General features: G+C 44.2%; 1 protein-coding gene across 13 annotated transcripts in view; it reads right to left on the minus strand.

Moving 5' to 3' along the window:
- PIEZO2 (piezo type mechanosensitive ion channel component 2) overlaps window positions 1-12,592 on the minus strand; it is a 630,266-nt gene extending 617,674 nt beyond the window's left edge. For 12 of the 13 annotated variants that reach the window (XM_075314549.1, XM_075314558.1, XM_075314555.1 and 9 more), the window contains exon 1: window positions 11,913-12,592. In XM_075314549.1, the coding sequence (XP_075170664.1) occupies window positions 11,913-11,976 (64 nt within the window). In that variant the 5' untranslated portion in view covers window positions 11,977-12,592. Of the gene's footprint in view, window positions 1-11,085; window positions 11,375-11,912 lie in introns of those variants that run through there. The other variant, XM_075314545.1, reaches the window with a different exon arrangement.
- Between the last annotated feature and the right edge of the window lie 14,575 nt (window positions 12,593-27,167).

Below are 27,167 nucleotides of genomic sequence, written 5' to 3' on the forward strand. Positions count from 1 at the left end.
CTTCAGTCGGAGCAAACTGAGGGTATAAACTAAGCACATGGCCTTGTAGAAGATACACCCACTGTAACAGCTGTACCCCTAGTGTTATAATCACTGCCTCCGTTCTGCAGAAACAGAAATGTAATTGCATATGGCAGTTTGACTTCTCAATGCACCCTTAGAAGGTTCACCATTCCACCCACTGGTTTTGCACCATTTTGAACACTGGTTTTGCACCATTACGCCTACTGATTTTGCATGCCCTGCCTGACCCACACGTGGTTTTGCATGCCCTGCCTCACTGGTGATGTACTGTGCTGACTTGTCTGGGGAAAGCCCTGCCTACTCAGAAAACTCAGGCAAGCCAGCACTGTCAATCACAAACGAGAGAGATGGGGACATGCTAAACCAGTGGGCTAAATGATGCAGGAGATGTTTAACCATGCCAAGGTTGCATTACACACCATAGTTAGCATATGTGATTAAACTTCAATTTCTACAAAACAAAATTTTGGCTTCTCAGTGCATCCTTAGAAGGTGCACCACTGCTCCCACTGGTTTGCATCATTTTGCCCACTGGTTTTGCACCATTTTACCTACTGGTTTGCATCATTTTGCCCACTGGTTTTGCATCACTTTGCCCACTGGTTTTGCATCACTTTGCCCACTGGTTTTGCACGCCCTGCCTCCCTCACTGGTGATGGTCTGTGCTGACTTGCTGGGAGAAAGCTCTGGCTAATGAGAATACTCAGGCAAGCCAGCGCTGTCAATTACAAGCAAGGGAGGAGGGGTCATGAAAACCAGTGAGCTAATTGATGGAGGAGATGTTTAACCATGCCAAGGTTGCATTACACACACACACACACACACACACCATGATTAGCATATGCGATTAAACTTCAATTTCTATAGAAACACTAGCCATGTTTAGAGTGGCTGTATCCTCTACAAGCACATACAGTATGCTTAGTTTATTAAGTTTATACTGACCGTTTCGACTGAAAGACTGTGATGCACAGAAGAAGTGAATAAGTCATTTCAAATCTAAGATAGGTAGATAATTGTCTATGACACAAAATGGTTAGTCTAGTTAAAGGAATCCTGTCAGTCCAAACTGAACACTATAAACCAGGTTATTATATATGTAATGTATTAAATGTATATATATAAAATATGTATGTATCTCTCACTCTCCGTCTCTCTATCTGTCACGCTCCCCGTGTCCCAGCACCACTCCTTACCCACTGATCCACTCCACGTGTCCACCGGTCATGGCTGCCGCTCCCGCTCGTGCTCTCCTGTGTCCTGCTCCTGGTCTTATGAGTCTGACTCTGAGTCCTAGCCACATGGTTCTGTATAGGACCAGGCCGCGCCCACTCTCCTAGTCTTATAGGCCCAGCACACCTGCAGCGGAAATGACATGAGGCTGTGCTGGGTATATAAGACTGGCCTTTCCATGTGGGCGGGGCCTGATCAACGTGTCCGGAAGCTTGTCTTTAGAGCTAGGTGCTCAGGTCCCCTTGTGCTGTGTCCTGTTACTGTTTGTCTTTTGCTACCGGGTACCTGTGCCTGTTTCCTGTATTGTCCTAAAGAACTCCGTGACCCTGGTGACCTGGTTATACCCGTCCCGGCCACGCCAGTGCTCCGGCTGCCGTGTACCCTGCCCCCCGGTGGGGTACTCGGTCCAGTGGATCCACCTCCTGGGCCCATCAGTCCTCCCGGCCCTGACAGATTGATCAGGCCATGGATCCCGCTGGAGCGCAAACATCCGAGCTGGCTGAGCTGCGCCAGGAGCTGGCACAACAGCGTGAAACCCTGACCCGGATGCTGAAATTCCTGGCGTCCGTGGACCACCGGTTATATACGCTGCAGACCGCCGCCTCGTCTGAGTCCACGCAGCAACCAGTCTCTACGTCCGAACCCGTTGTCTCTGCGGCCTCGCAACTCCGCCTCGCGGCACCGCCTCGCTATGCTGGGGACCCCAAGAACTGCCGGGGGTTTTTGAACCAGTGCTCGCTGCACTTCAAATTACTCCCGCACCTCTTCGCTTCCGATCAAGCCAAGATAGCCTTTGTGATGTCCCACCTGGAAGGCGAGGCGTTGTCCTGGATAAATCCGTTGTGGGAGAACGAGGATCCGGTGACGACCGACATCCGGGAATTCCTTCAGGCTTTTCGAAGTACCTTTGATGAACCGGGACGCAGTACCGCGGTTACCTCCTCGCTCCTCCGGCTACGCCAAGGAACCCTGACGGTGGGCCAGTACGCCATCCAGTTTCGCACGCTTGCCTCCGAGCTAGGCTGGAACAACGAGGCATTGACGGCAGCCTTCTGGGAGGGGCTCTCCGGTCGCATCAAGGATGAATTAGCCGGTCGTGACGTTCCCCGTACTTTGGACGCTCTGATATCCCTAGCCACCCGGATTGACCTCCGTTTCCAAGAGCGAACCAAGGAAGTATCCCGGGAGAAGCGACCAATCCGTCACATCTCCGTTCCGCAGAGGTCTACCGTTCCCCCGCCACTGCCGTTCTGCGATTCTACTCCTGAACCTATGCAAATAGACCGGCTGAGCCAAGCCAAGCAACGCCGTGCAGAGCGACGCACCCGGGGCCTGTGTTTCTACTGTGGAAGCGGTACACATCTGCTTCGTTCTTGCCCGGAGAGACCAGGTAGACCCCAAGTCCAAGGGATGGTGGGAACCGCCACCCTTGGTACCGGAATCCCTTCAGCCCCGGTTACACAGACTGTCCAGGTCACGACCGAGAAAACCCAGTTCACGGCAGAGGCTCACATTGATTCGGGAGCAGCGGGTAATTTCATCCTACAAGCTACCGTGGACCGTTATCGGATACCGGTCATCCCGCTTGCAAAACCCCTCTGGTTCGCCTCCGTGGACGGAAAACCACTATACGAACCTGTCCGGTACACCACCGAACCCGTGAGACTGTGTATTGGTGCCCTGCACACTGAGACTATTGCGTTATACGTCATCCCGAGAATGGCTCCCGCGCTCCTGCTGGGTCTGCCCTGGCTACATCTTCATGACCCTGACATTAGTTGGCGCTCTGGCGCAATCACTCGCTGGAGTCCCTCGTGCCATGATAACTGTCTACAGCCCGTTCCTCAGCCCCTGGCACCTGACCCTGTCATCTCGCAAGAAGGAGAGGAAAGGACGCAGTCCAGCGTTGTACCACAGATCCTGGCACTTATGCCTGTGGTGCCACCAGAACCCGAAGTGACGACGCACTCCAGCGTCGTTCCACCGTCCCTGACGATTGAGACTCTAATGCCACCGGCTACCGGGGATGAGTCACTGTCCTGTGCCCGGTCCGAGACGCCCGGGCCGGTCGTCCACGATGCCAGTCCTGTTTCTGACGGTCCTCCTCTTCCCGTTGCCACTGCTGGGAGATCGGCTAAGCGCCGTGCGGCTAAGAAGGCGGTACGGGGTCAGCGGTCCTTCCCCGCCTTTGCGTTATGTCCCGGTCCGGTGTCTCGATCCGGGGTGCCCCTGGGGTTCTGTGCTCGGAGGGGGGGGCTTAGAGGGGGGGGTACTGTCACGCTCCCCGTGTCCCAGCACCACTCCTTACCCACTGATCCACTCCACGTGTCCACCGGTCATGGCTGCCGCTCCCGCTCGTGCTCTCCTGTGTCCTGCTCCTGGTCTTATGAGTCTGACTCTGAGTCCTAGCCACATGGTTCTGTATAGGACCAGGCCGCGCCCACTCTCCTAGTCTTATAGGCCCAGCACACCTGCAGCGGAAATGACATGAGGCTGTGCTGGGTATATAAGACTGGCCTTTCCATGTGGGCGGGGCCTGATCAACGTGTCCGGAAGCTTGTCTTTAGAGCTAGGTGCTCAGGTCCCCTTGTGCTGTGTCCTGTTACTGTTTGTCTTTTGCTACCGGGTACCTGTGCCTGTTTCCTGTATTGTCCTAAAGAACTCCGTGACCCTGGTGACCTGGTTATACCCATCCCGGCCACGCCAGTGCTCCGGCTGCCGTGTACCCTGCCCCCCGGTGGGGTACTCGGTCCAGTGGATCCACCTCCTGGGCCCATCAGTCCTCCCGGCCCTGACACTATCTGTGTTTCTGGAAATATTGAACTGATTACTAATGTACATGCTGCATATGCAGGCGAATACCCAATAGGGCTTTGTGCATAAAACCCAACTCAACGCAAACCTTCAATATATTATTTCCTCCAACATCCCAGCCAAAGTGGTGGAGAGTTCATATCTCAGATTCTTTAACACCTCCCCCCCTTTCCACCCCCGGAAGAAAAACTTTACCTTCAGTCTCGCCTTCATTTTCAGGTTACGAATGGAGATAGGTAAAATAATAATGAAACTGCCATAATATAAATGCATGGATCCAGTCACTTGCGTTTTGCGTTTTTTTGCAGTCAGCCGAAAAACGCTGATGTGAAAGCAGCCTTAGGCTACATGCGCATGCTGCAGTTTTTTCTGCACACAAACTGCAACCAAAACTGCAGCGAAACTGGACCTTGTAAGAGAGAGCCTGGAAATGTAAAAAAACCTGACATGCAGTATTTAAACGCAGGACAAAAACGCTACAAGTAGCGTTTTTGATCCAAGGTAAAAAACTGAAAATCAACGGATCCAGTAACGCATGCAAACACATCTTAACGTCATTCCATTGACAATGCATTGAAAAGACAACGCATTTATCAACAGGATCCAGTCACATGCTGTTTGCGTTTTTTGAACATCCTTCAAAAAAACGCTGATGTGAAACCAGCCTAAATCTAAAAATTCTGATTGTGTCAGAACGACTGCAACCAGTAATCTAAGGCGGGCTTTGCACACTACGACATCGCAGGTGCGATATCGGTGGTGTCAAATCGAAAGTGACGCACATCCGGCGTCGCAGTCGATATCATAGTGTGTAAATCCTTTTTGATATGATTAACGAGCGCAAAAGCGTCGTTATCGTATCATCGGTGTAGGGTCCGACATTTCCATAATTTGGCAGCAGCGACAGGTCCGATGTTGTTCCTCGTTCCTGCAGCAGCACACATCGCTGTGTGAGAAGCCGCAGGCGCGAGGAACATCACCTTACCTGCGTCACCGTGTCTCACGCCGGCTCTGCGGAAGGACGGAGGTGGGCGGGATGTTTACGTCCCGCTCATCTCCGCTCCTCCACTTCTATTGGCCGCCTGCCGTGTGACGTCGTTGTGACGCCTCACGACTCGCCCCCTTAGGAAGGAGGCGGTTCGCCGGCCAGAGCGACGTCGCTGGACAGGTGAGTGCATGTGAAGCTGCTGTAGCGATAATGTTCGCTACGGCAGCAAACACAAGATATCGCTGCTGCGACGGGGGCGGGGACTATCGCACTCGGCATCGCAGCATCGGCTTGCGACGTCGTAGTGTGCAAAGCCCGCCTAAGTGACACATCGTTGGATTCAGGATCTCCTTATCTACATCATGCTGCTCTCAGAAGAGGTAGCAAAAGCCTGATGAGCTGACAGACTCCCTTTAAATGTTATAGGAGAAAGGGTAACTTAAAGTAACTTTGTCTCTATGGGGATGGTGAGCATTTCAGGATCCAGCACAGGTAGAAGTGTCTGTGTTTTGAATGCTGCAAGAATTAGTGGTTTAAATGTGTCATAACCTATCCAGGAAAGGATGAAATCTTCTACCCAAATGCTTATTGAGCCCAAGCCTGACCAGCAGTTATCAGAATTATTTTGGGGTCTGGAGAAATCAATCAAAAAATGTTTTATTTAATATTCATGCAGTCGCCCCTTACCATGTAGTACATAACAACAAATACAGCAAGTAGAGAAAACAGAATGAAAGAAGCGTGTAACTGCCATTGACTTCAATACATTGCAACCTATCTGAAAACTGCTAGTCATTGGCAAACCAAACCCCTCCTGACCACGCAGCCTGGAGCTCCATTATAGATGTTGATCTCAGAAACAAACAGAATAGCGCAGCAAGTTCCAAATCCTGTAACTGTGTATCAATAACTATATTGTATGTAACACATCCAGCAGTGTCAAATGGGCAGAAAAATGGAGGATGAAATTTATAGGCACAAAAGCCAGACATTAAAAAAAAGTAATTTAAAAAATCCAAGGGCTTGCGACTAATTAAGAATTAGATATATGAAAAGTAGAGTTCAGCACCATTAGCATGACACAACTCAAATCCGGGTGCAGAAGCAAAAATTGACTTGTGAAGGGATATTCAGCTGCTCCACCTTGCACAACAGTAATATTATAACTATATGAAAAGAATGAAAAATAGGGGACACTCACCATCCCGTAAAAAAAAATTTACATTAACAAACCTGTAAAAACATGGATGCAGGTGCAAGCGGGAGGGTGGTTTTGTGGACGATGGCCGTTTCGCACACAGTTGCGCTTCATCAGGACCTGTTGATTCGTACCTGTGCTCAAAACAGCTGTTGTCTATAATCCACAGGATTGAGAATAAAAAGGTTTTTTATGGGATGGTGAGTGCCACTTAGCTTTTCTTCTTTTCACTTCGATATTATATTACTAATTGAGAATTAGTATAGCAAAAACTATAATATGACCCAACAAAACAATGCTGTAATGGTAATCTGAATGAATGGACGAATGAATGGTGTTGAAGGGGGGAGGGGTTGATTGGACGGCACAGTGGCTCCGTGGTTAGCATTACAGTCTTGCAAGCGCTGGGGTCCTGGGTTCAAATCCCACCAAGGACACCATCTGCAAGGAGTTTGTATGTTCTCCCCGTGTATGTGTGGGTTTCCTCCGGTTTCCTCCCACACTCTAAAAACATACTCATAGGGACTCTAGATTGTGAGCCCCAATGGGGACAGTGTTGCCATTGTATGTAAAGCGCTGTGGAATTAACAGCGCTATATAAATTAATAAATATTATTATATTATTTCTTTTTCAAGTATTGGACATTGCTTTGCTTTAAAGTTTAAGTTAGAAAGCATTTTAGCAAGACACTACCATCAGGGAATCACATGTGGAAGATTTTTTCAGATTTTCGGACTCTTCCTTTTTACCTGAATCCATGCACATGCTTGAGAAATAACCCCATTCACATGTCTAGAATAGATTTTTTAAGGTTTTTTTAAGAACTTTCTGAAATAAATTCTGCTAGCACAACACTCCTACAATACTTTTCTCATTTTGGAGCATAGAAGTATTTACGTGAACCCAATAATATACGGCTGCATCACAGGGGTCTTGTTTTGCTCCCCTCTGGTTTAGCGAAGCCTAAACACAGTGCTATAACCTTCATGATAAGAAACAGTGTAACTCACTAGGGAAAGATAATCAGCAGTTAACCATTCATAAAAAGATGCACTATTACTAGCAATAATATTATTTCAAATAAAAAAAAACATAATTTATTATCCTAGAAACTAAAGTCATTGGTTATTCTTGTTAAACAGGAATCATCTTATTCCCATATTGTGAGAATACAGAGTAAATATTCATTCAGTATAACTTGGGAAATGACTGAGCACATCATTACTTGGAGTGGTGTTCCACTATAAAACAAGAAAAGCAATTACACAAGCGTCCACTGAATATTCCATAGCTTTCCATTGTGTAGCTGAGTACAGAATCATTACTGTGTGCACATCATCCAACAATTGAGTGTTTCTGAAATATTAATGTTCCTGAGAATAACTGCTAATCGCTCGTCTGGATCCATTTATTCACTTTTTACTGTCTGTAAACTGTGGTAAAAGTTGTTATGTTGCCTATAATTGTTCCATAGGAAACTACTGCAAGTCTGCAACATTAGGGAAGCGTTCATATTGCCCCGAGACAATGATGGTGGTAGGAAATGTCACCTTCCAATAATGCGTGAAAGGTTTAACATACGCATGACACATTGTTCGATTATACAAACAGAATGTTTAAGGCTGAGTTCACATGTCCTGTTGTCATCCGTTCGAATGGATCCTGCAGAGATCCGTTAGGAAACTGATTTCTGCCGGATCCATTTTATTGAACATGGGAGTCTATGGAAGACGGATCCGTTAACGGATTGCTATATATCTTCCATTTGTAATGGATCTGGTAAGAAAACAACAGATCAGATACAAATGCAATGAAAACAGATGACTAAATAGCAATCCGTTAACGGATCCGTTCTCCATAGACTCCCATGTTAAAAAACAGATCCAGGAGACATCAGTATTTTAACTGTGGACAAAAAAGTTGTGTTTGTAGAACTTTTTTGACAATGGATCTCTGCAGGATCCTTTCTAATGGATGATTACAGGACATGTGAACTCAGCCAATAACAAATAAATGGTCCCAACTGTAACTTGGTCATTGAGCTTGGGACATTGTTGCATTTTGGCCGGGGTAAATTTTCGTCATTCTTTCAAACCAAAAACATATTCAGCCCTGGTGCACCTTTGAGGTTTTATTTATTTCCATATTTGAAGGTTGGTTTCAGGTATGTTTCAGTTTCTTCCTGTAGTGCAGCCAGAGTTGTGGATTTTCTGCGGTATATAATTTCCTTTAGGTTCCCCCACAGGTAGAAGTTGAGGGGTGTTAAGTCGTGTGGCCAAGGTTGGAATTTGCCTTTGTCGTTGTATTTCACAGACATTCTCAAATTTCCAATACAACTTCGAAATGGTCTTGGGTTACTCGAATGTCAAGCGTGCTTCCGCCATGATACCTGGCTTTCCTCACCACCACATGGACGATCTACTAATGATGCCACTAAAATACATCTTTATAGACAACATAATTCTACATATTGTTGTCATAATTCAATTCAGATTTTTTTAAAAGGGCAGAAATAACCACAAGTGAGGTGCAAATACATTTTTTAGGGGCTACCTAGAGATGAAAATATGTTTTTGGACTAAATGAGTGACTAAAATTTACCTCAGCCAGAAGGCAAAAATTGGTTCAACCTTAATGAATATATAATATTCTCAACTAATATATACCGTGTATGACGCCAAGTTGAGAATGACGAGGCTGCGGCAGGAAATATTACTCTTTGTGAGGAGAGACAGCCTGGAGCGATATCTGCCGTGTCCAACACCAAGCAATTTATCACCAGCAGTGAATGGAGGCGATGATTTGGGGGAGATAACTACTAAGGAAACAGTACACTGGATTTCCCCGAGTAACCTCAATTATCTGACAAGAGCGACAGCCACCAGGTATAAAACAACCATTACTAACTGCTACCTGGAGGGAGACTTTATATAATGCAAGCAGTCACTTATCAAATATGTTATGTGTGCTTATGTGTAAAATATATATAATGTGTGTGTATGTATATATATACACAGTATATATATATATATCTATATATATATATATATATAGATATATATATATATATCTATATATATATATATATATATAGATATATATACACACAAGGATTATATATAAACCTTTTCATAAGTGATCATGCTTTGTACTGTATATAATGCCCCCCTCATCCTTTTGAGGTAAATGTGTCAAAAAAGATCTATATGCAGTATATTACACTCATCTGATAGATGGATAGATAGGGTCAGGAGAGAGGCACACTTACAGATTTTTGTAGTCTTTATGTATAAGACGTTTTGGTGGTAACCTTGGGGGCTTTGCACCCCTCTTTGCATAGAAAAGTGCTGCTTTTATTGTTCTATCTCTCGATACAAAAGATAGGTAGAGAGAGATACGGTAGATAGACAGACAAAGAGATGAGACGTGGATATATAGATGAGATATGGATGGATATATAGATAGATAGATGAGATATGGATGGATAGATAGATGCGATATGGATGGATAGATAGATATATGGATATATAGATAGATGAGATATGGATGGATATTTAGATAGATAGATAGATAAGATATAGATGAATATCTAGATATATAGATGAGATATGGTTGCATAGATAGATAGATAAATAGATGTATATATAGATAGATAGATGCGATATGGATAGATAGAAAGATAGATAGATACATGTATGTATATAGATAGATAGACGAGATATGGATGGATATATAGATAGATAGAAAGATAGATAGATGATATATAGATAGATATAGATAATAGAGATAGATAAATATGAGACGGATAGATACAAGAGATAGATGATAGATAAGCGATAGAGAGGTAGATGAGAGATGGATATATAAATATATAGATGAGAGATGGATAGATAGATAGATGATAGAGAGAAAGAGAGATAGATAGATAATAGAAAGATAGATAGAAGAGACAGATCGGTAGAACAGAGATAGATAATACATAGATATAGAAAAGAGATGGATAGACAGAAGAGATAGATAGATAGATAGATAGATAGATAGATATAGATAGATAGACATCGATAGATAGATAGATAGATAGATAGATAGATAGAGGAATAGATAGATAGACATAGATAGATAGATAGAGATAGATAGACATAGATAGATAGATAGAGGAATAGATAGATAGACATAGATAGATAGATAGATAGATAGAGATAGATAGACATAGATAGATAGATAGAGGAATAGATAGATAGATAGATAGATAGATAGATAGAACACAGAGATAGATAATACATAGATATAGAAAAGACATGGATAGATAGACAGAAGAAAATGATAGATAATAGATAGATGATAGATAGATTAATAGATAGATATAGGATAGATAGAAAGAGGGATAGAGTGATAGATAAATACAGTAGATAGATTAATAGATAGATATAGGATAGAAAGATGAGAGATAGATAGAAAGAGGGATAGAGTGATAGATAAATAGACAGATATAGGAGAGATACATAGATAATAGCTATCTGTGCTAATTAGACATACATAGGTGACTCCCCTATAGTCCATGTCGCCTGCCTGTGAGGGATATGGGGTCTCTTGTCGCACATTAGCACTTTCTGCCCCCGCTGTGGTGTATGGAGGTGCTGTTACTCTGACAGAAAAGTCTTGAAAAGTTGTTGCTTCTTTTGTCGTCAGTTGCTCCTCTGCAGAGCTAAGGACTGATCGGGCATGTCCCCTCAGACACGATACATGAGTCCGGCACGGCTCACAGACGCACACAGGGCGCAGACGATTGGTATTTTTGCATTGGACACTGATGTCCCTGAAACTCACCCACGAGCAGGCAGACTGGCAGCAGCAGCCTGAAGATGAGCCCACACACCGTCTCGGAAGCCATCGCAGTCTGGGACCTTCAGAACGGAGCCGGTGAGCAGGACGCAGGATGCGGGTCGCCGGTAAGTTCCCTCAGTCCAGCCAAGGCATCAGGCAGTGAGCGTCGGTCATTTGGGCAGCTCCCCGCACTGCTGGCTCTCAGCTCCGCGCCGGCATCCTGCAGTCAGGGCACTCGGTGGCAGCAGCCTCCCACCCCCGGCCACATGCAGCATGGGCGCCTGGCAGTGAGGGGCTCTCTGGAGTGTGCACCCTGCCTCTCCTCTCTGCTGTCCTGACCCTTTCCTCCCAGTCTGTCAGGGGCTACAGTCCCCACCTCCAAACTTTAACTCTCTACACCCCGAGCAGCCCAGAGTCTCCAGAAACTTGTTACATTGTAGCTAGGCAAACATAAAGAACAAGGAGTAATCCCAATTATTGGGGTGTTTACTATACATAATACCCCTTAGTTGCTAATGTATTGTTTGCTTATGTATTTCCCATTATTTTCCTGCTCATTGTCTGATTTTTATATCACAGGGTTTTATTTTTATTTTTTCAGTATAAGAAATTCATTAGATAAATAACGCATGCAGATCTGCTACATACATGTATATTACAGGTGTATGATGCCAAGCACAGAATATATTCCTTTATGTCTGTCGCAGCCCCCCAGGTACTGATAAGTTGGGTAGGACCTTGTTTTTAGTTTAGGAATCCCAACAGATCCCAAAATACCCTGGGAGACCCTAGAAATGCCCCTTATAATGGGTCTATGTCTTGTTACTCACCCACAACAAGGCAGAGCGGGAGCAGTAGTCGGAAGATGAGTCCACACACCACTTGTGATGCCATCACTTCGAGGACTTCTTATTAAAACTACTTGCGAGATCAAATGAAAGCAAAAAGTGCCGTGCGGCTGCTATTAAATTCCCATAACCTTTATGTCCACCCAAGGGCACAGAACGCCTTTAAGCATTGCTTTGGGGGTGGCTAGATGCTGTGTCCTGGCATCTCCAGGACATTAAATCCCAGGACGAGTAAGGGCTCTGTGCTTACGTCCCTTTAGTCTTTCTTGCTTAGACCAGGTTTTCTTACTCTGCTCAGTGAAAGGAGTAATCATGGTTTCCCATTATAAAGCAAAATATCAGTAGTCCTAAAATGATATGTCAATTCTTATTTGTGTCCGCCGAATATTTACTGTTCTTCTATTCCAAAAAAAGCTAAAGGTCCCAGGTCATGGATGCTTCAGACAATTTCCATCCTTTATCCCCATGAGGACCCGCAGCTATGTGGCAGAGGGGTAAGGTAATTCATCCTAGAAGCTGTGATGGATCATTGTGGTCCAGAGGCTGGTGGTGGCAGCTCTCATTGCTCCATGGGATGCTGCAGTGTCGCTGTATACCAACTGTGCTGGGTATTGGGATTGCCAGAGCCACTCCTCAACACACCGCACTGACGAAGCTATACAGGCTCCTCTGTGTCACACACCACCACCTTAATGAAACTTTGCTGACCCTGCCCTATACAATCACATTCAACCAATGGTTATTTTACATCCAGAAAAGCTGCCCAATCAGATAGAAAAGCGGGCGGAGGTTTGGCATCTTCCTTAAAGTCAGCATTAGGGAGGCATACATACCATAGACAGTGCTGTAAGTGTTTACACAATAATAATGCTATTATTAATATTATTAATTATTTACATATCACCTTAAGACTTTACAAATTAGGCTACAGTCACACTTACGCTTTAACATTCTGGTTGTCTCTTCTTTTTTTAGGAACAGACAAAAGGAATCAATGTGAAGAATGGATCCGGTGTATAAATGATGCAAACAGAAACAGAGGGACCCCAATGATTATTATGGGGTCTATCAGTGTGTCCATTTTTAGAACAGAAGATAAAACCCATCATACAGAATGGTTTCTGCCATTCGGTAAATTATGACACATAAAGGAACCCAGACAGATCCCATAATAATTAATCAGCTCACGCTGATTCCATTTGGAAAAATTCGGCAATAGATCAATTTTCAGATATGAGCCTGTACTGTATGCACAAGGGTTCAGTTCAGTTTGTAGCCATATTGTGCACTAATTCTTTAGCCAAATGACTTTTCACTTTAATTTCTCATTCTGCTGTTTTATGCCCCATCAGACAATAGTGCCTGAGTAACACTGCAACTATGTAGACCGAGGAAAGGGCAAATATACCTGCAAGGAGCAATGAAGGGAAATCATATGGCCCACATAGTGATTGGTATTCTTAGGGAAGAGGGGAGCACAGGAATCGGTTAGGGAAGCAGAAAATTGGATTGGGAGTATGTCTGGTTGCATTATAAGGGGTATTTAGAACAATAATAGATGTAACATTCGTAAGAAAAAGTAAAAAGTAAGTGAGAGGATGATGAGTGGGTCATCAAAGGGAGATCTCTATATGTGCACACTCAGAAACCCATCTAAAAGAGCATGAAGCAAAAGAATGAACATTTGCTTTGCAATGTCCATACGATCTGTTGTGCATATGTTCAGTCTTTTTGAACTTCTTTTACATCTTCATAGGCTTGAACTGACCCATAGGGGAACAATGAAACCCCCGGTGAGTCCCCCACTCCCACCTATGTGCAGTAGTCAGCATAATACAGTTGATTCACTATGTACAAACAATGGCAGCATGTATTCATTCATTTAACAAACTTACACAGTTTCATGTCAATGATACAGAGTCAATGTTACTGATGGTCCCTTGACACCGCGGACCGACGCTGCCGCTTTAGATTTCCAAAGAGATAAAGTAGTTAAAAGAAGTGACATGATGATTCTTAAGACGGCTTCCGCTTGGCAGCTGCTTACTATTTATACATACAGTTAAAAAAAAACTATCCGCAGAAAACATCAGAAAATACACAACTAAAAAAGCCTCAGAAAAAATCCCATCAGCTTTTTCCTGACGGGGAGGACATAGGCTGTGTGGCAGGTCTCTGTAGAGCTCAAAAGCCAAGAAGGTTGTCTTGAAAGACCAGCAGCTGTCCTCTTGAGATTACTGTAAGCTGTCAGGTCACCCAACCATGGTGTTGTATGTTATTAAACTACGACGAATGCCATATTTATTTTCCCTAAATGCCACTTTTATTTTTTGTGGCTTTTTTATGTGGATCCATTGGGGTTTCAACTATGTGTTACATTGACTGGTTAACCCCCAAAAATACTACTGCAGTATAACTAGGTAGAAAGGCGATAGGCAAAATTGAGAAGCAAACAAACAGAATGTCACTGTTCATACCACATGTTCTGTGTATTTCTCATATTATAAAAACAACATCTTCTGTGTAAATGTTTCATTATCCTTTATTACAGCATGTTCTTATGGATGGTGTATGATTCAGTTTGCTATACATTGGTATATGCAATGGCTTTAAATATGATATAAAGCCTGACAATAGTGCCTAGATTATATAATAGCGGTAACATGCTAGAATTTACTCAGTCAATAAATCAGGAAAAAGTACTTCTGTTGCTATATAGACCTGATGCACTTTCAAAACAGGCAGCAATTTCATCATCAAAATCTTTGCTGCCTCAACGAAGTAATATATTTATCAACTTCAATGTTTTGTGTGACCACGGTTTGCCTTCAAAACATCATAAATTCTTCTAGATACACATGCCCACATTTTTTTAAGGGGCTAGGCAAATGGATGTTTCAAACATTTTTGGAGAGCTGATGAAAAATCTATAGGGGATGAAGTCTTGTGCAAATCCTTCAGTGAATTCATCTAACCCCAGATTAACTAAATCAGTGGTTCCTAACATTTTTTCTACCAGAAACCAGTTTCATGCAAGACAATTTTTCCATGGCCCATTGGGGGAATGGAGTTGTGGAGTGGGTTGAAGGTTTCGAATCTTACTTTTTTTAACGGCCTTCAGCTCGATCTCGAGCCATAGCTACTTGATGTATGAACACTCTGTAGGAAGATCAATCTTGTGCAAGCCTAGATAGGTCCACTAGGGTATTCTCCGCTGTTATCTTGACAGTATCAAGCTATCATTTTAGAATCACCGTTGTTTCAGGTGCCCCACATCCTTTATATGCGGTATTGCTCTTGGTGTGTCAAGAGTGGGAGAAGAGAATGGCATTGACAATTCAAGACAATGGGCAGCACTTTGAGCACATCCTTTAGTGGGTTACTGTTGTTGTTCCATGTCACAAACGTGTTAATATCTCGATGAATAAAGCTATGTTAAAAATGAGCACACCATTGTTTTTCATGTGCAATTCTCTGTGTTTGATGTGTCACATAATCCCCTTCCCATTCAAAAAAGTAAAGTTGAATTCAAAATGGCTTTGCAGATGGCTGCCATGGGCATCACCCGGCCTCAAATGTTTGGCCCCTCCCATGTATTAATATGCCACAAATGGTAAGGTGGTATCGGCAACCACTCCCATTTTATCAGGGTGTATCCATACTTATGGCCCACCCTGTATATTATTTTTATATTTCATTTTTGGCAATATTTTTTTTCATAATCACAATCTGTAATAAAATATAAAAATAGAAATCTTTCAATTTTCACACTGGCCACTTGGGCTTTTTTAGACTAACTGTTGTTTCAGGAAATCCACATGTATTTTAGCTGCAAAATACTCAGGCCCTATCTTTTGTTTCGAAGCACCTAAAAATCATGGTCAAAGGTCATTGTAAAAGTCGGGAGCGCAGGGTCAGGTGTGATATTGCCAATTTTGAATGGTGGATACTGTGTTAATAGTTGTATATAGAGGTGTTTCCTTTCTTTGTAATCCCGCCTCTGCTAAAAAGGAAGCTGCTGAAAACTCTTCCTGAATAAACAAGTAGTATAAGTCTAAAAAGCCCTAGTAACAATATCAAAATTACTAATTTTGTTTTTTAATAAAGCTTGTGATATGATATAAAAAAAATCAGAATCTTTTAAAAATAGTACATGTAACACAAAAACCTGATTTAAACAATTTGTCATTTTACGATGAAAGCTTCTTTTTAAAAGGAGTGGTTAATAAAGGGGGCTTTACCCGCTATGATATCGTTAATGAATTATCGTCGGGGTCACGTTGTTTGTGACGCACATCCGGCGTCATTAACAATATCGCAGCGTGTGACACTTATGTGCGACCTAAAACGATCGCAAAAGCTGCCAAAATCGTTTGCCGTTGAGAGGTCGTCCTAAAACAAAAAATCGTTTACCTCTCATAAGCGATGTTGTTCCTCGTTCCTGCAGCAGCACACATCACTGTGTGTGACACCGCAGGAGCGAGGAACATCTCTTTACTGCCTCCATCGGCAATGCAGAAGGAGGAGGTGGTCGGGATGTTTACGTCCCGCTCATCTCCGGCCCTCCGCTTCTATTGGCCGCCTGCCGTGTGACGTTGCTGTGGCGACGCACGACCCGCCCCCTTAGAAAGGAGGCGGATCGCCGGCCAGACCGACGTCGCAGGGCAGGTAAGCCGTCTGACGGGGGAGCGCGTTTTTGTGCGCGACGGGCAGCGATATGCCTGTGTCGGTCGCATAAATGATGGGGGCAGGTACGCACGCTAGCGATAACGGTACCGATATCGTTACCGTGTAAAGCCCCCATAATTTATGTATGTTTGTAGTAAATGGTCTAGTTAGAACAACTAACTGAAGGGCATAGTTGCAGGTTTATGGGGCCAACAATGTTAAGATACAACCTTCTGCATATTGGTGGTAAAATGTGGGCTATAAATATTTACTTACTTATTTTAAGGAAATTGCATCAGAGACAAAGCAAGAATATTTCAGATTTTTTTATAAATAAGCCCTGATAATGACTAATTTATAAATGTAAATAATTGATTTGTGATCAGTTACTCCAATACATTGACAGGCACAGTACTCTTGATAAGAAAACAGCCACATCAATCTTGAAAGAAAGTGTGGAGAAGGCTTGGAACGGCTCATGATTAGTGTTGAGCGGACCCGGATCCGCAATATCCGGATCCGCACGGTTTGAGCGCCCGATCCGAGTCCGACCAGTACTCGGGATTCGGGGTGCACGATCCGGATCCGTTTTTTGTTGTTTGTTTTTTTCCTCTCTCTTTCTCTCTCTCCCTCTCTCTCGTCCCGGATCCGGCTCCCCATTGATTTACATGGCCGCGGATTCCGTATCGGATCCGGACTTCGGCGGCAACTTGATCCGGATCCACCGGACCCGGATTATGACTGATCCGCTCAACTCTACTCATGATTCATAGCACACTGCATCCTCTCTAACACATGGTGGCGGCAGTGTGATGACAGGGCACGCATGGCTTCCAATGGCACTGGGTCACTAGTGTTTATTGATGATCTTACTGAAGACAGAAGCAGCCGGATGAATTCTTAGGTGTAAAGGGCAAGACTTTCTGCTCAAATTCAACCAAATGCATCAAGGTTGATTGGACGACGCTTCAAAGTACAGATTGACAATAACTCAAAACATACTGCTAAAGGAACCCAGAAGTATTTTAAAGCAAAGAAGTGGAATATTCTGCAATGGCCAAGTGAATCACCAGATCTGAACCCCATTGAGCATGTATATCACATACTTAACACCAAACGTAAAGAGGACCAACCACCAGGATTTTCATATATAAACTAAAGTCAGTGCTATACTGGGCTATAATGCTGATTCTAAACATACCTTTAATTGTGAGATCGGATGTATAGTTTCTGAAATATAGGCAAGTAAAGTTTGAAATACACTGTTATTTGATGATAGGTGCAATGAAATACCTATTAGGTGGGTTTGGTTTTGCTAGTTATTCCTGCCCCTTTCTGTCTGCCTGGCCTTCCTCCCCTTGTCTCTGTGATATACTGTAATTAGTATAAATAACAGAGACAGGAGGAGGAAGGACAGGCAGGCAGACAGGGGTGGGAATAACTAGCAAATTCTGACCCACCTATTAGATATTCCGTTGCACCTATCTTCAAATAATAGTGCATTTCACAAACTTTACTTGCCTATATTTCAGAAAGTTCCGTATTTTCCGGCACATAAGATGACTTTTAACCCCTGAAAATCTTCTCAAAAGTCGGGGGTCGTCTTATACGGCGGTGCACGGTGCCATCATGGCTTTACTGTAGTTTACACACAATAAAAGATAATCTCACTTCTCCTCCTTTCCCGCGGTGCCTTCAGCTGCTTCTTGCAGACCGCAGGCACACAGACCCCTTTGTGATAGCGTCCGATGCACGGAGTGGCCGCTGCAGGATGTCGTCATGGCTTTACTGCAGTTGAATGCTTTACGGCGCCACAAAGCATTCAACTGCAGTAAAGCGCTAACAGCAGCTGTGGCCCCGTACACTGGACACTATCATGGAGAGGTCTATGTGCCTGCGGTCCACAAGAAGCATTTCTCCATGATCGCGTCCAATACACAGGGATTTACAGCAGTTGAATGCTTTGTGGCGCCATAAAGCATTCAACTGCAGTAAAGCCATGATGACATTCTGCAGTGGCTGCTCCGTGCACTGGAAGCTATCACGGAGGGGTCTGTGTGCCTGCGGACTGCAATAAACAACTGGAGGCACAAAGGGAACGGAGGAGAGGTGAGAATATCTTTTATTGTGTGTAAACAATGGCATAATAGGGGACAAGAAGATGACCAGTAGGATGACATAACTAAACAATTGGCTCATTACTGCAGGGGACATTAATAAACAATGGGGACATTACTGCAGGGGACATTACTAAACATTGGGGACATTACTGCAGGGGACATTACTAAACATTGGGGACATTACTGCAGGGGACATTAATAAACAATGGGGACATTACTACAGGGGACATTACTAAGCAATGGGGACATTACTGCAGGGGACATTACTAAACATTGGGGACATTACTGCAGGGGCCATTAATAAACATTGGGGACATTACTGCAGGGGACATTAATAAAAATACCTGATTGAATAATGAAGCAGCAGCCATTTTCTAAAGAGGAAAAGACGCCGCAGATTTGTGACAGCCGTGCAGCGAGACGCCCGTGATCGGTGAGTTGGAAAGAGAGAGGGATTGTGCTGGGGACGCAGGACGCATGTAGATTGCAACGTGTGCACATAGCCTTACTGTGAAAAGACACGTTTTTGTTGATCGAACCGTTCTCGAACTTAACTCGAACTGTCGAGCTTTTAGCAAAAAGCTCGAGTTTGAGCTCGAGCTCGAACACCCCCCAAAGTCACTCGAACATGAAATTGGCGAACCTCGAACCTTGAACATTGCTCATCTCTAGTAGTAAGCATGATAATAATATTAATATTAGCAATAATAGTAAAAGCAAATACCTCCAATTAGAAATGTAGTGTAGTTCTCTTGATCTAGCCATGTATCTTACCTCATGTGCAGGCCAGCTTAGGTATCCAACTAACAAAATGCCACTATATTATTCAATGTAAACATGGATATCTAAGCTGCAATGCCCTGCACATGAGGTAAGAGACATAGCTATATCAGGAGAATGATACTACATTTCTAATTGGAGGTATTTACTAATACTATTATTACACCTCCTACATATTGGGATAGGATTTTGGAGATCGGAATAATCCTTTAAGGCAGAAACAAGCAACAACTGAAGTCAGCTGCAGTAAAGGCCAGCAACGCCTTTACTGATAGTTAGATATATAGATAGATAGATAGATAGATAGATAGATACAGTGCCCTGCAAAAGTATTTGGCCCCGTTGAATTTTTCAAACTTTTCCCACATTTCAGGCTTCAAACATAAAGAACACAATTGTGAAGTTGAATGAAATTTATTGCTTATTTTAAACTTTTAAAAAAAATAAATAACTGAAAAGTGGGACGTGCGATATTATTCGGCCCCTTTACTTTCAGTGCAACAAACTCACTCCAGACATTCATTGAGGATCTCAGAATGATCCAATGTTGTCCTAAATGACTGATGATGATAAATATAAGCCACCTGTGTGTAATCAAGTCTCTGTATAAATGCACCTGCTCTGTGATAGTCTCAGGGTTCTGTATAAAGCACAGATAGCATCATGAAGACCAAGGAACACAACTAAAGTTGAGCGCGGTTCGCGGTTCTCCAGTTCTAGGCTCGAGTGATTTTGGGGCCTGTTCTAGATCGAACTAGAACTCGAGCTTTTTGCAAAAGCTCGATAGTTCTAGAAACGTTCGAGAACGGTTCTAGCAGCAAAAAAACAGCTAATTCCTAGCTGGCTTTCCGCTGTAATAGTGTAAGTCACTCTGTGAATCACACTATTATGACATTTCAGTGTATAGTGTGCGGGAACAGCGCCTTCAGATCACTGCTGTTTGTATAATGGCGATCGCCATTTTTTTTTTTTTTCTTGTCTTCCTTCCCTAAGCGCGCGTGTAGTGGGGCGGGCCAGCATGTCAGCCAATCACAGACACACACACACCTAAGTGGACTTTTAGCCAGAGAAGCAACGGCATGTGTGATAGGATGTCCATGTCACATGTCCCTGCATTATAAAACCGGACATTTTCCTCCAGGACGCCATTATCTCTTCTGCGTCATGGGTGTCAGACATCACTGTCGCAGCTCCGTCCTTTGTCCTATCGCCGATACAGCTGTATGCGTTCCATACACAGCGCTAGACAGCTTAGGGAGAGCACTTTCTATCAGTCCTTTTAAGGGCTCAAACCGGCAGGGTCAGAGCCATAGGTGACAGGTCCTGAAAACAGAGACAGCGTCTGTGTAGCCAAGGTCAGGGATTTCGTCGCTGCATTTCCCCATTAGGAGGGAATAGAAAGGCAGGCTTCCTTTCCTCTACCCAGAGCCCCACAATCCTGGCACTGTACCCTCCTGTCCTCTGCACACTCCAACTCTTTTTAACTAAGCCATTATACTAGCAAACAGTCAGTGTACCTAGTGGCATCCTAAACGTGGCTATTGGACTTTTGTGTAGTCACACTAGTGCAAAGATATTTGCAGCACGTCTGCCTGCATTGCACACTCCAACTCTTTTTAACTAAGCCATTATACTAGCAAACACTCAGTGTACCTAGTGGCATCCTAAACGTGGCTATTGTACTTTTGTGTAGTCACACTAGTGGAAAGATATTTGCAGCACGTCTGCCTGCATTGCACACTCAAACTTTTTTTAACTAAGCCATTATACTAGCAAACAGTCAGTGTACCTAGTGGCATCCTAAACGTGACTATTGTACTTTTGTGTAGTCACACTAGTGGAAAGATATTTGCAGCACGTCTGCCTGCATTGCACACTCCAACTCTTTTTAACTAAGCCATTATACTAGCAAACAGTCAGTGTACCTAGTGGCATCCTAAACGTGGCTATTGGACTTTTGTGTAGTCACACTAGTGGAAAGATATTTGCAGCACGTCTGCCTGCATTGCACACTCAAACTCTTTTTAACTAAGCCATTATACTAGCAAACAGTCAGTGTACCTAGTGGCATCCTAAACGTGACTATTGTACTTTTGTGTAGTCACACTAGTGGAAAGATATTTGCATCACGTCTGCCTGCATTGCACACTCAAACTCATTGTTACTTACTAAGACATTATAATACCAAAAATTGAGTAAACTTAGTGGCATACAAGAAGTGGCTGTTGTACTCCATTAGTGCCCCACTGGTGCAAATCTATGTGCAGCACCTCTGCATGACACCCTCCTGCTCTGTTTTTAATAAGCTATAATGATAGCAAAAAATACTGCCATTTAGTGGCATTATAGAACTGGCTGTTGTATTCCATTAGTGCCCCACTGGTGCCAAGCTATTTCTAGCACATGTGCAGGACACCCTCCTGCTCTGTTTTTAATAAGCTATAATGATAGCAAAAAATACTGCCATTTAGTGGCATCATAGAACTGGCTGTTGTATTCCATTAGTGCCCCACTGGTGCCAAGCTATTTCTAGCACCTGTGCAGGACACCCTCCTTCTCTGTTTTTAATAAGCTATAATGATAGCAAAAAATACTGCCATTTAGTGGCATCATAGAACTGGCTGTTGTATTCCATTAGTGCCCCACTGGTGCCAAGCTATTTCTAGCAACTGTGCAGGACACTCTCCTGCTCTGTTTTTAATAAGCTATAATGATAGCAAAAAATACTGCCATTTAGTGGCATCATAGAACTGGCTGTTGTATTCCATTAGTGCCCCACTGGTGCCAAGCTAGTTCTAGCACCTCTGCATGACACCCTCCTGCTCTGTTTTTAATAAGCTATAATGATAGCAAAAAATACTGCCATTTAGTGGCATCATAGAACTGGCTGTTGGACTCCTTTATTGTGCCACTTGTGCCAAGCAATCTCAAGCACCTCTGCATTCTACCCTCATGCACATTTAGCTATGCTAATTTTTTAGCAAACTCAGGGAATTCCTTGCTGCATTTGATCATTAGGAGGGATAGAAAGTGAGGCTTCTTTTACTGTCCTGGTACCCACAGAACACGGCCCCTGTACCCATCTGTCCACTTTTGCCACGCTATTTAATTTGCCCAAAGAGCTGACTCTTTTTCTGCCATCCTAAAATTGTCTGGAATACTAAGTTAGTGTTCCTTTGCTGCCAAGCAAGGTACAACACATGTGCATTCTACTCTCCTTTCCATTTCTGGAATGCAATTATTAACTGCAGGTAGTCCAGCCAATCTGTGACGAAGGTGCAGGCGTGGATATAATGTAGCCTGCATCCAATGATGGTTCTCTCGATGTCTGACAGCTCAACAATACCTTCTGTTTCCAATTCCAAAACAAGTGATGACCTGCCAATCACACTCCCTGTTGCGGGTAAAGGAGTGGAAGTTCAGTGTGAAAAACCATGTGTGACTGCTGTCCCCACAGTCACAGATGATGAAGAGCACGCAGATGCACTTGATGGGGCAGGCGGTGGTTGCACAGGCACGCTAGGCTGCATTGTAGCACAGTGAAATTCACATTGCGACTTATGCTTCATTTTAAGTCGTGTACAGGGTGGGCTCCCCAGTATGCAGCAAAACCAGGCAACAGGAAAAGGACTCTAGGCAGTTGGGTTGATAAATGATTGTTTAACTTTACCAAAACAAACAATAAGAACCATGCATACAATTTAAATAATTGAACAATCTATTCTGTTGCCTACTACCTGCTAATCCCTCTGTGTAGCAGTAATTGTGTGTTTGTGCGTGTGTGTGTGTGTGTGTGTGTGTGTGTGTGTGCGAATACGACTTACCAGTGGCGCATCACAAGAGCTTCCAAGTTACCTACCTAAACATAGACAAAACACATTACCCCCCCTGAATACCCTTGTTAGCTGAAGCCTCACAGATAATGCAGATGATAACAGTGTGAATGCAAACCACACAGCTCTGCAACACAGTCATGGAAATCTTGAAAAGCAACAGTCAATGCAAACATGTGTTGCTGTCCCTCTATGATTTAAACTGTATGTGACAATTTGACAGTGCAGAGGCAGCAAGTCTTATTGTCTATAAATAGTCGGCCTACCCAGAACAGATATGTGTTTTGCTAATAAAACAAAGTGTTGCGTGCCCGCATTATTGTCTGGGCACAGCCTACCGTACCCGGGTACTCTGATGTCCAGTTGCCAGAAATACAGACTTTACGCTCCTCTCACGGTAAACAGTATAGACAGCACTGTAAGAATGTTGGTCTGTGGCACAGGATGCTGCCTACTGGCATTACGGGGCTCATCATCAAAGTACAACATGAGTCCCCTCACAATTGAACGAAGTGTTTCCGCGGTGGCTCCTTGCTGTAACACACACCTTTAGCTTTTCCTTCTGTTCATAGACAGCATCTCCAAGTCCACACCCGAAGAGCAATTTGATATTGCTATAGTGACCAAACAAAGGCAGATCCAAAATAACAGCAGCCCCTTGTGTGTAGTCTGCAACAATGCATGCAATGGCAAATTAGCATGTTGCATTGACAGTGGCTAAAGCTGAGCAATACACCTTCACGCTATCAATTCATATCCATGTGACACTTCATGGAGGAACTACTCAAAGGTGTGAGTTTTTGCCTTCTACTTACAGATTGTTGACAAATCTTACAGATTCCATGACTTGGGTGATCCTTTGCGATGTCCAAAAATTCACAGGCTAGGCAAGGCTTTCAGCCCATGCGACCTGCATAGCCAACACGACTTCTGCTCAGAGTCAAAGTTGTGGTCCAGGATTCAGTTGTTGACGTGCTTCCAGTACTTTGTCTCTGGCCAGGAAGACGCAACGTAGCCTTGTCGTCAGTAGCATCCTCCTCCACCTCCTCTGCTGACCTCATCGACTGGCTGACTTTGGTTTGACAGTAAATGTGGTCACCAACCTCATCAATAACCCTGTGTGTTTTCATTCCCCTCGTCCTGAGTCCTCCGAGACAACCTCTTCCTGCCCTGACCGAATAGTAAAGTTGTCATTCCAATCAGGTATGTGTGCTCCTCATCATGTTCCCCATTGTCTCCACCAGGAGGATTTACTTTTTGGAAATGAGGGTGTAGATTAGGCTCAGCACCTTCTTCATCGGGGCCTGGATCCCACTCACAAAGCTTCTGGCCATCTGTGCAGATCATTTCCCCTGTCTCATGGAACTCGCTACCTCAACACGTCAGATTATCTGCTACACCCGCAAGCTTCAAACTGAATCTGAAAACTCATCTGTTCAGAAATGACTATAACCTTCAATGCCACCACCACAATACGTACTTGACGCTCAACCTAAACCACTCCTACTGTCTCCTCCCAAAAATCCTTTAGAATGTAATCCCGCAAGGGCAGGGCCCTCTTCCCTCTGTACCAGTCTGTCTATAGTTACTTGTATATGTATTCTGTATGTAACCCCCTTCTCATGTACAGCACCATGGAATCAATGGTGCTCTATAAATCAATAATAATAAAAATAATAATAACTTCCTTGTCTGTACTCATTGCAGCTTTGTAGCAGACCTCTGATTCCCAGGCTATAGTGCGACTGAACAGTATGCAAACTCAACCATCTCTGTTACCCCATACTCAGCAGGGCTGGTGGAAACTTGAGAGCTGTTAGGAAGCAAGTGCGATTGGATTGACACCACAGAGGAATGGAGTATTTGGGATCTTGAAATTGGGGTGGAGGAGAGGCCACTTTATGGAGCACATGAGATCCATTGAAGCAGCTGCTGTTTTGGCCTCATCTACATTTGTTAGCGATGGTTGTGTCAGTGAAAAAAAGAATCATATCAGATTATCCATGGGAAGAAGTACACCTGTTCTTTTGGATGGTATTTGTTGTTACAAAACCTGTAACCTGAAGCCTGCTGCGGTTTCATTTGCGCCCAGGCGTCAGCTGCCATTTAGGGCTGTGCCTTGGGTTGTCCAGCTGGCTACTTTCTCCTCCACATCTAAGTGTGGAGAGGCAGCTAGTGCGCATGCGTGTGCCGATTTACCCCAGCCGCAGCCTAACTACAGTGTTTCGCCTAGTGAGTATGCTCTGCCTGACTTTGCCATTGCTAAGGCTAAGTCTTCATTTCGGGATACAGCGCATGCTCCCACACTTAGTGCGAAAAGCCTCTTTGCACAGGTACTTGCATTCCGTGCCGGGTCTAAGTCCTGTTTTGTGCCTAGACACCATGCTAAAGCTGATAGTCTTTTTTCAGAGACTGTATTTCATGCTACTGAGCACTTACTGCATCAGAGACTAGGTCCGGTAATGAACTCTTTGGCCCTGCCCCTGATGTGGGGGTCCTATATAGACCACAGGGCATCAGGTGTCCTGACGATGTGGCCAGGCCACTCCCAAATGGCTTGCAGAGGCCCACCCCTATGACTTGTCACCGCATTATTGATGGTCAGACGATGACTGGTGAGGTGTTTGGGTCATGGCAGCCATGAGGTCATCATTGAAGTTGCGGTTCCAAATAGGATGCTAGTTATGCCACTCATGACGTGTCACTCTACTTTTGTCTCCAGGAGGTTCATTGGGGTTCACCCTGGTTTGGGGCGGACCCAGGTTATAAAAGGGGCTGGAGCCAACAAGGAGGTGCGCATTCTTCTATTATGCTCCGAAAGAGCACACCTCCATGTGTTGAACCCATTGCGGCTTTAGGCCAGAGGTAGGCAGGGATAGGGTGTCGATGGAGGCCACCACCACAGTTGGTAACGCAGAACGGTTACGACCAGCTCCTGTCCTACCAGTCCTGCTTGTGCAGCCCAGTGGCATTAACAGGCCTGCTGCTGCTGATGCGCCTGCTGTCCACAGGTGTGGCCCCTACGCACACGGTCAGCGTACTCAATGGCTCCTGTGTTGTTAACAGAGAGTTCCTGGGCTGGGTGGGCATGTGGACCCTGTGACGCTAACAGGCCTCCCAGTCTCCAGATCCGAATGGCGTCTAACTCGGTTCAGGCTACTATTAGTTTCATAGCCACACAGCTCTGTATCCTCCACCAAACCTTCCAGTTGCCAACCTCTCCTTTTCCAACTGGGAGCACGGTGGACACTGACTGCTGATGGGGATATATACCTTTCTCTTTCTTTTCTTATTAATTTTCGTTATATAGCGGTAACATAGTATATACCACCTTATCCAAATCTGCCAGTCCCACTGTAACAGATGGTGTTTCTTCATCAAATGTTACTTTTGCTTAACCACCAAATCCACGGACCAAAACTTTTTTCCCCTTTCCAACACACCTGTTCCCTTTTCCATCAGCATCTGTCCTTTTTCAACTCATTTTGGTATATGACCAAAAGTGCAACTCTGCAGGGACACCATACTCAACGCCATCTCAGCACAGCACGCATCCCTCGGTACCTCCGATGTGGACAAGGAAAAGACCATTATCTCCTATCCATGACAAAGCGTTGAGATTCACTCTGTGCAGCACTGGTGTTTAGTGGAAAAGCAGATCTAAGATTGCGTACCACATTCTGCAGATACTCCTGTATACATGCGTCCATTTCTATGGCAGGAATTATTTTGCCAAATTTAGTCTTGTACCGGGGATCTAACAGTGTGGCAACCCAGTATTCAGGATTACTTCGAATTCGTACAATCCGAGGGTCATGTAGGTAGTGCAGCAAGAA

Source organism: Anomaloglossus baeobatrachus, chromosome 6 (genome assembly GCF_048569485.1).
Source record: "Anomaloglossus baeobatrachus isolate aAnoBae1 chromosome 6, aAnoBae1.hap1, whole genome shotgun sequence".
NCBI classification, from domain to species: Eukaryota; Metazoa; Chordata; class Amphibia; order Anura; family Aromobatidae; genus Anomaloglossus; species Anomaloglossus baeobatrachus.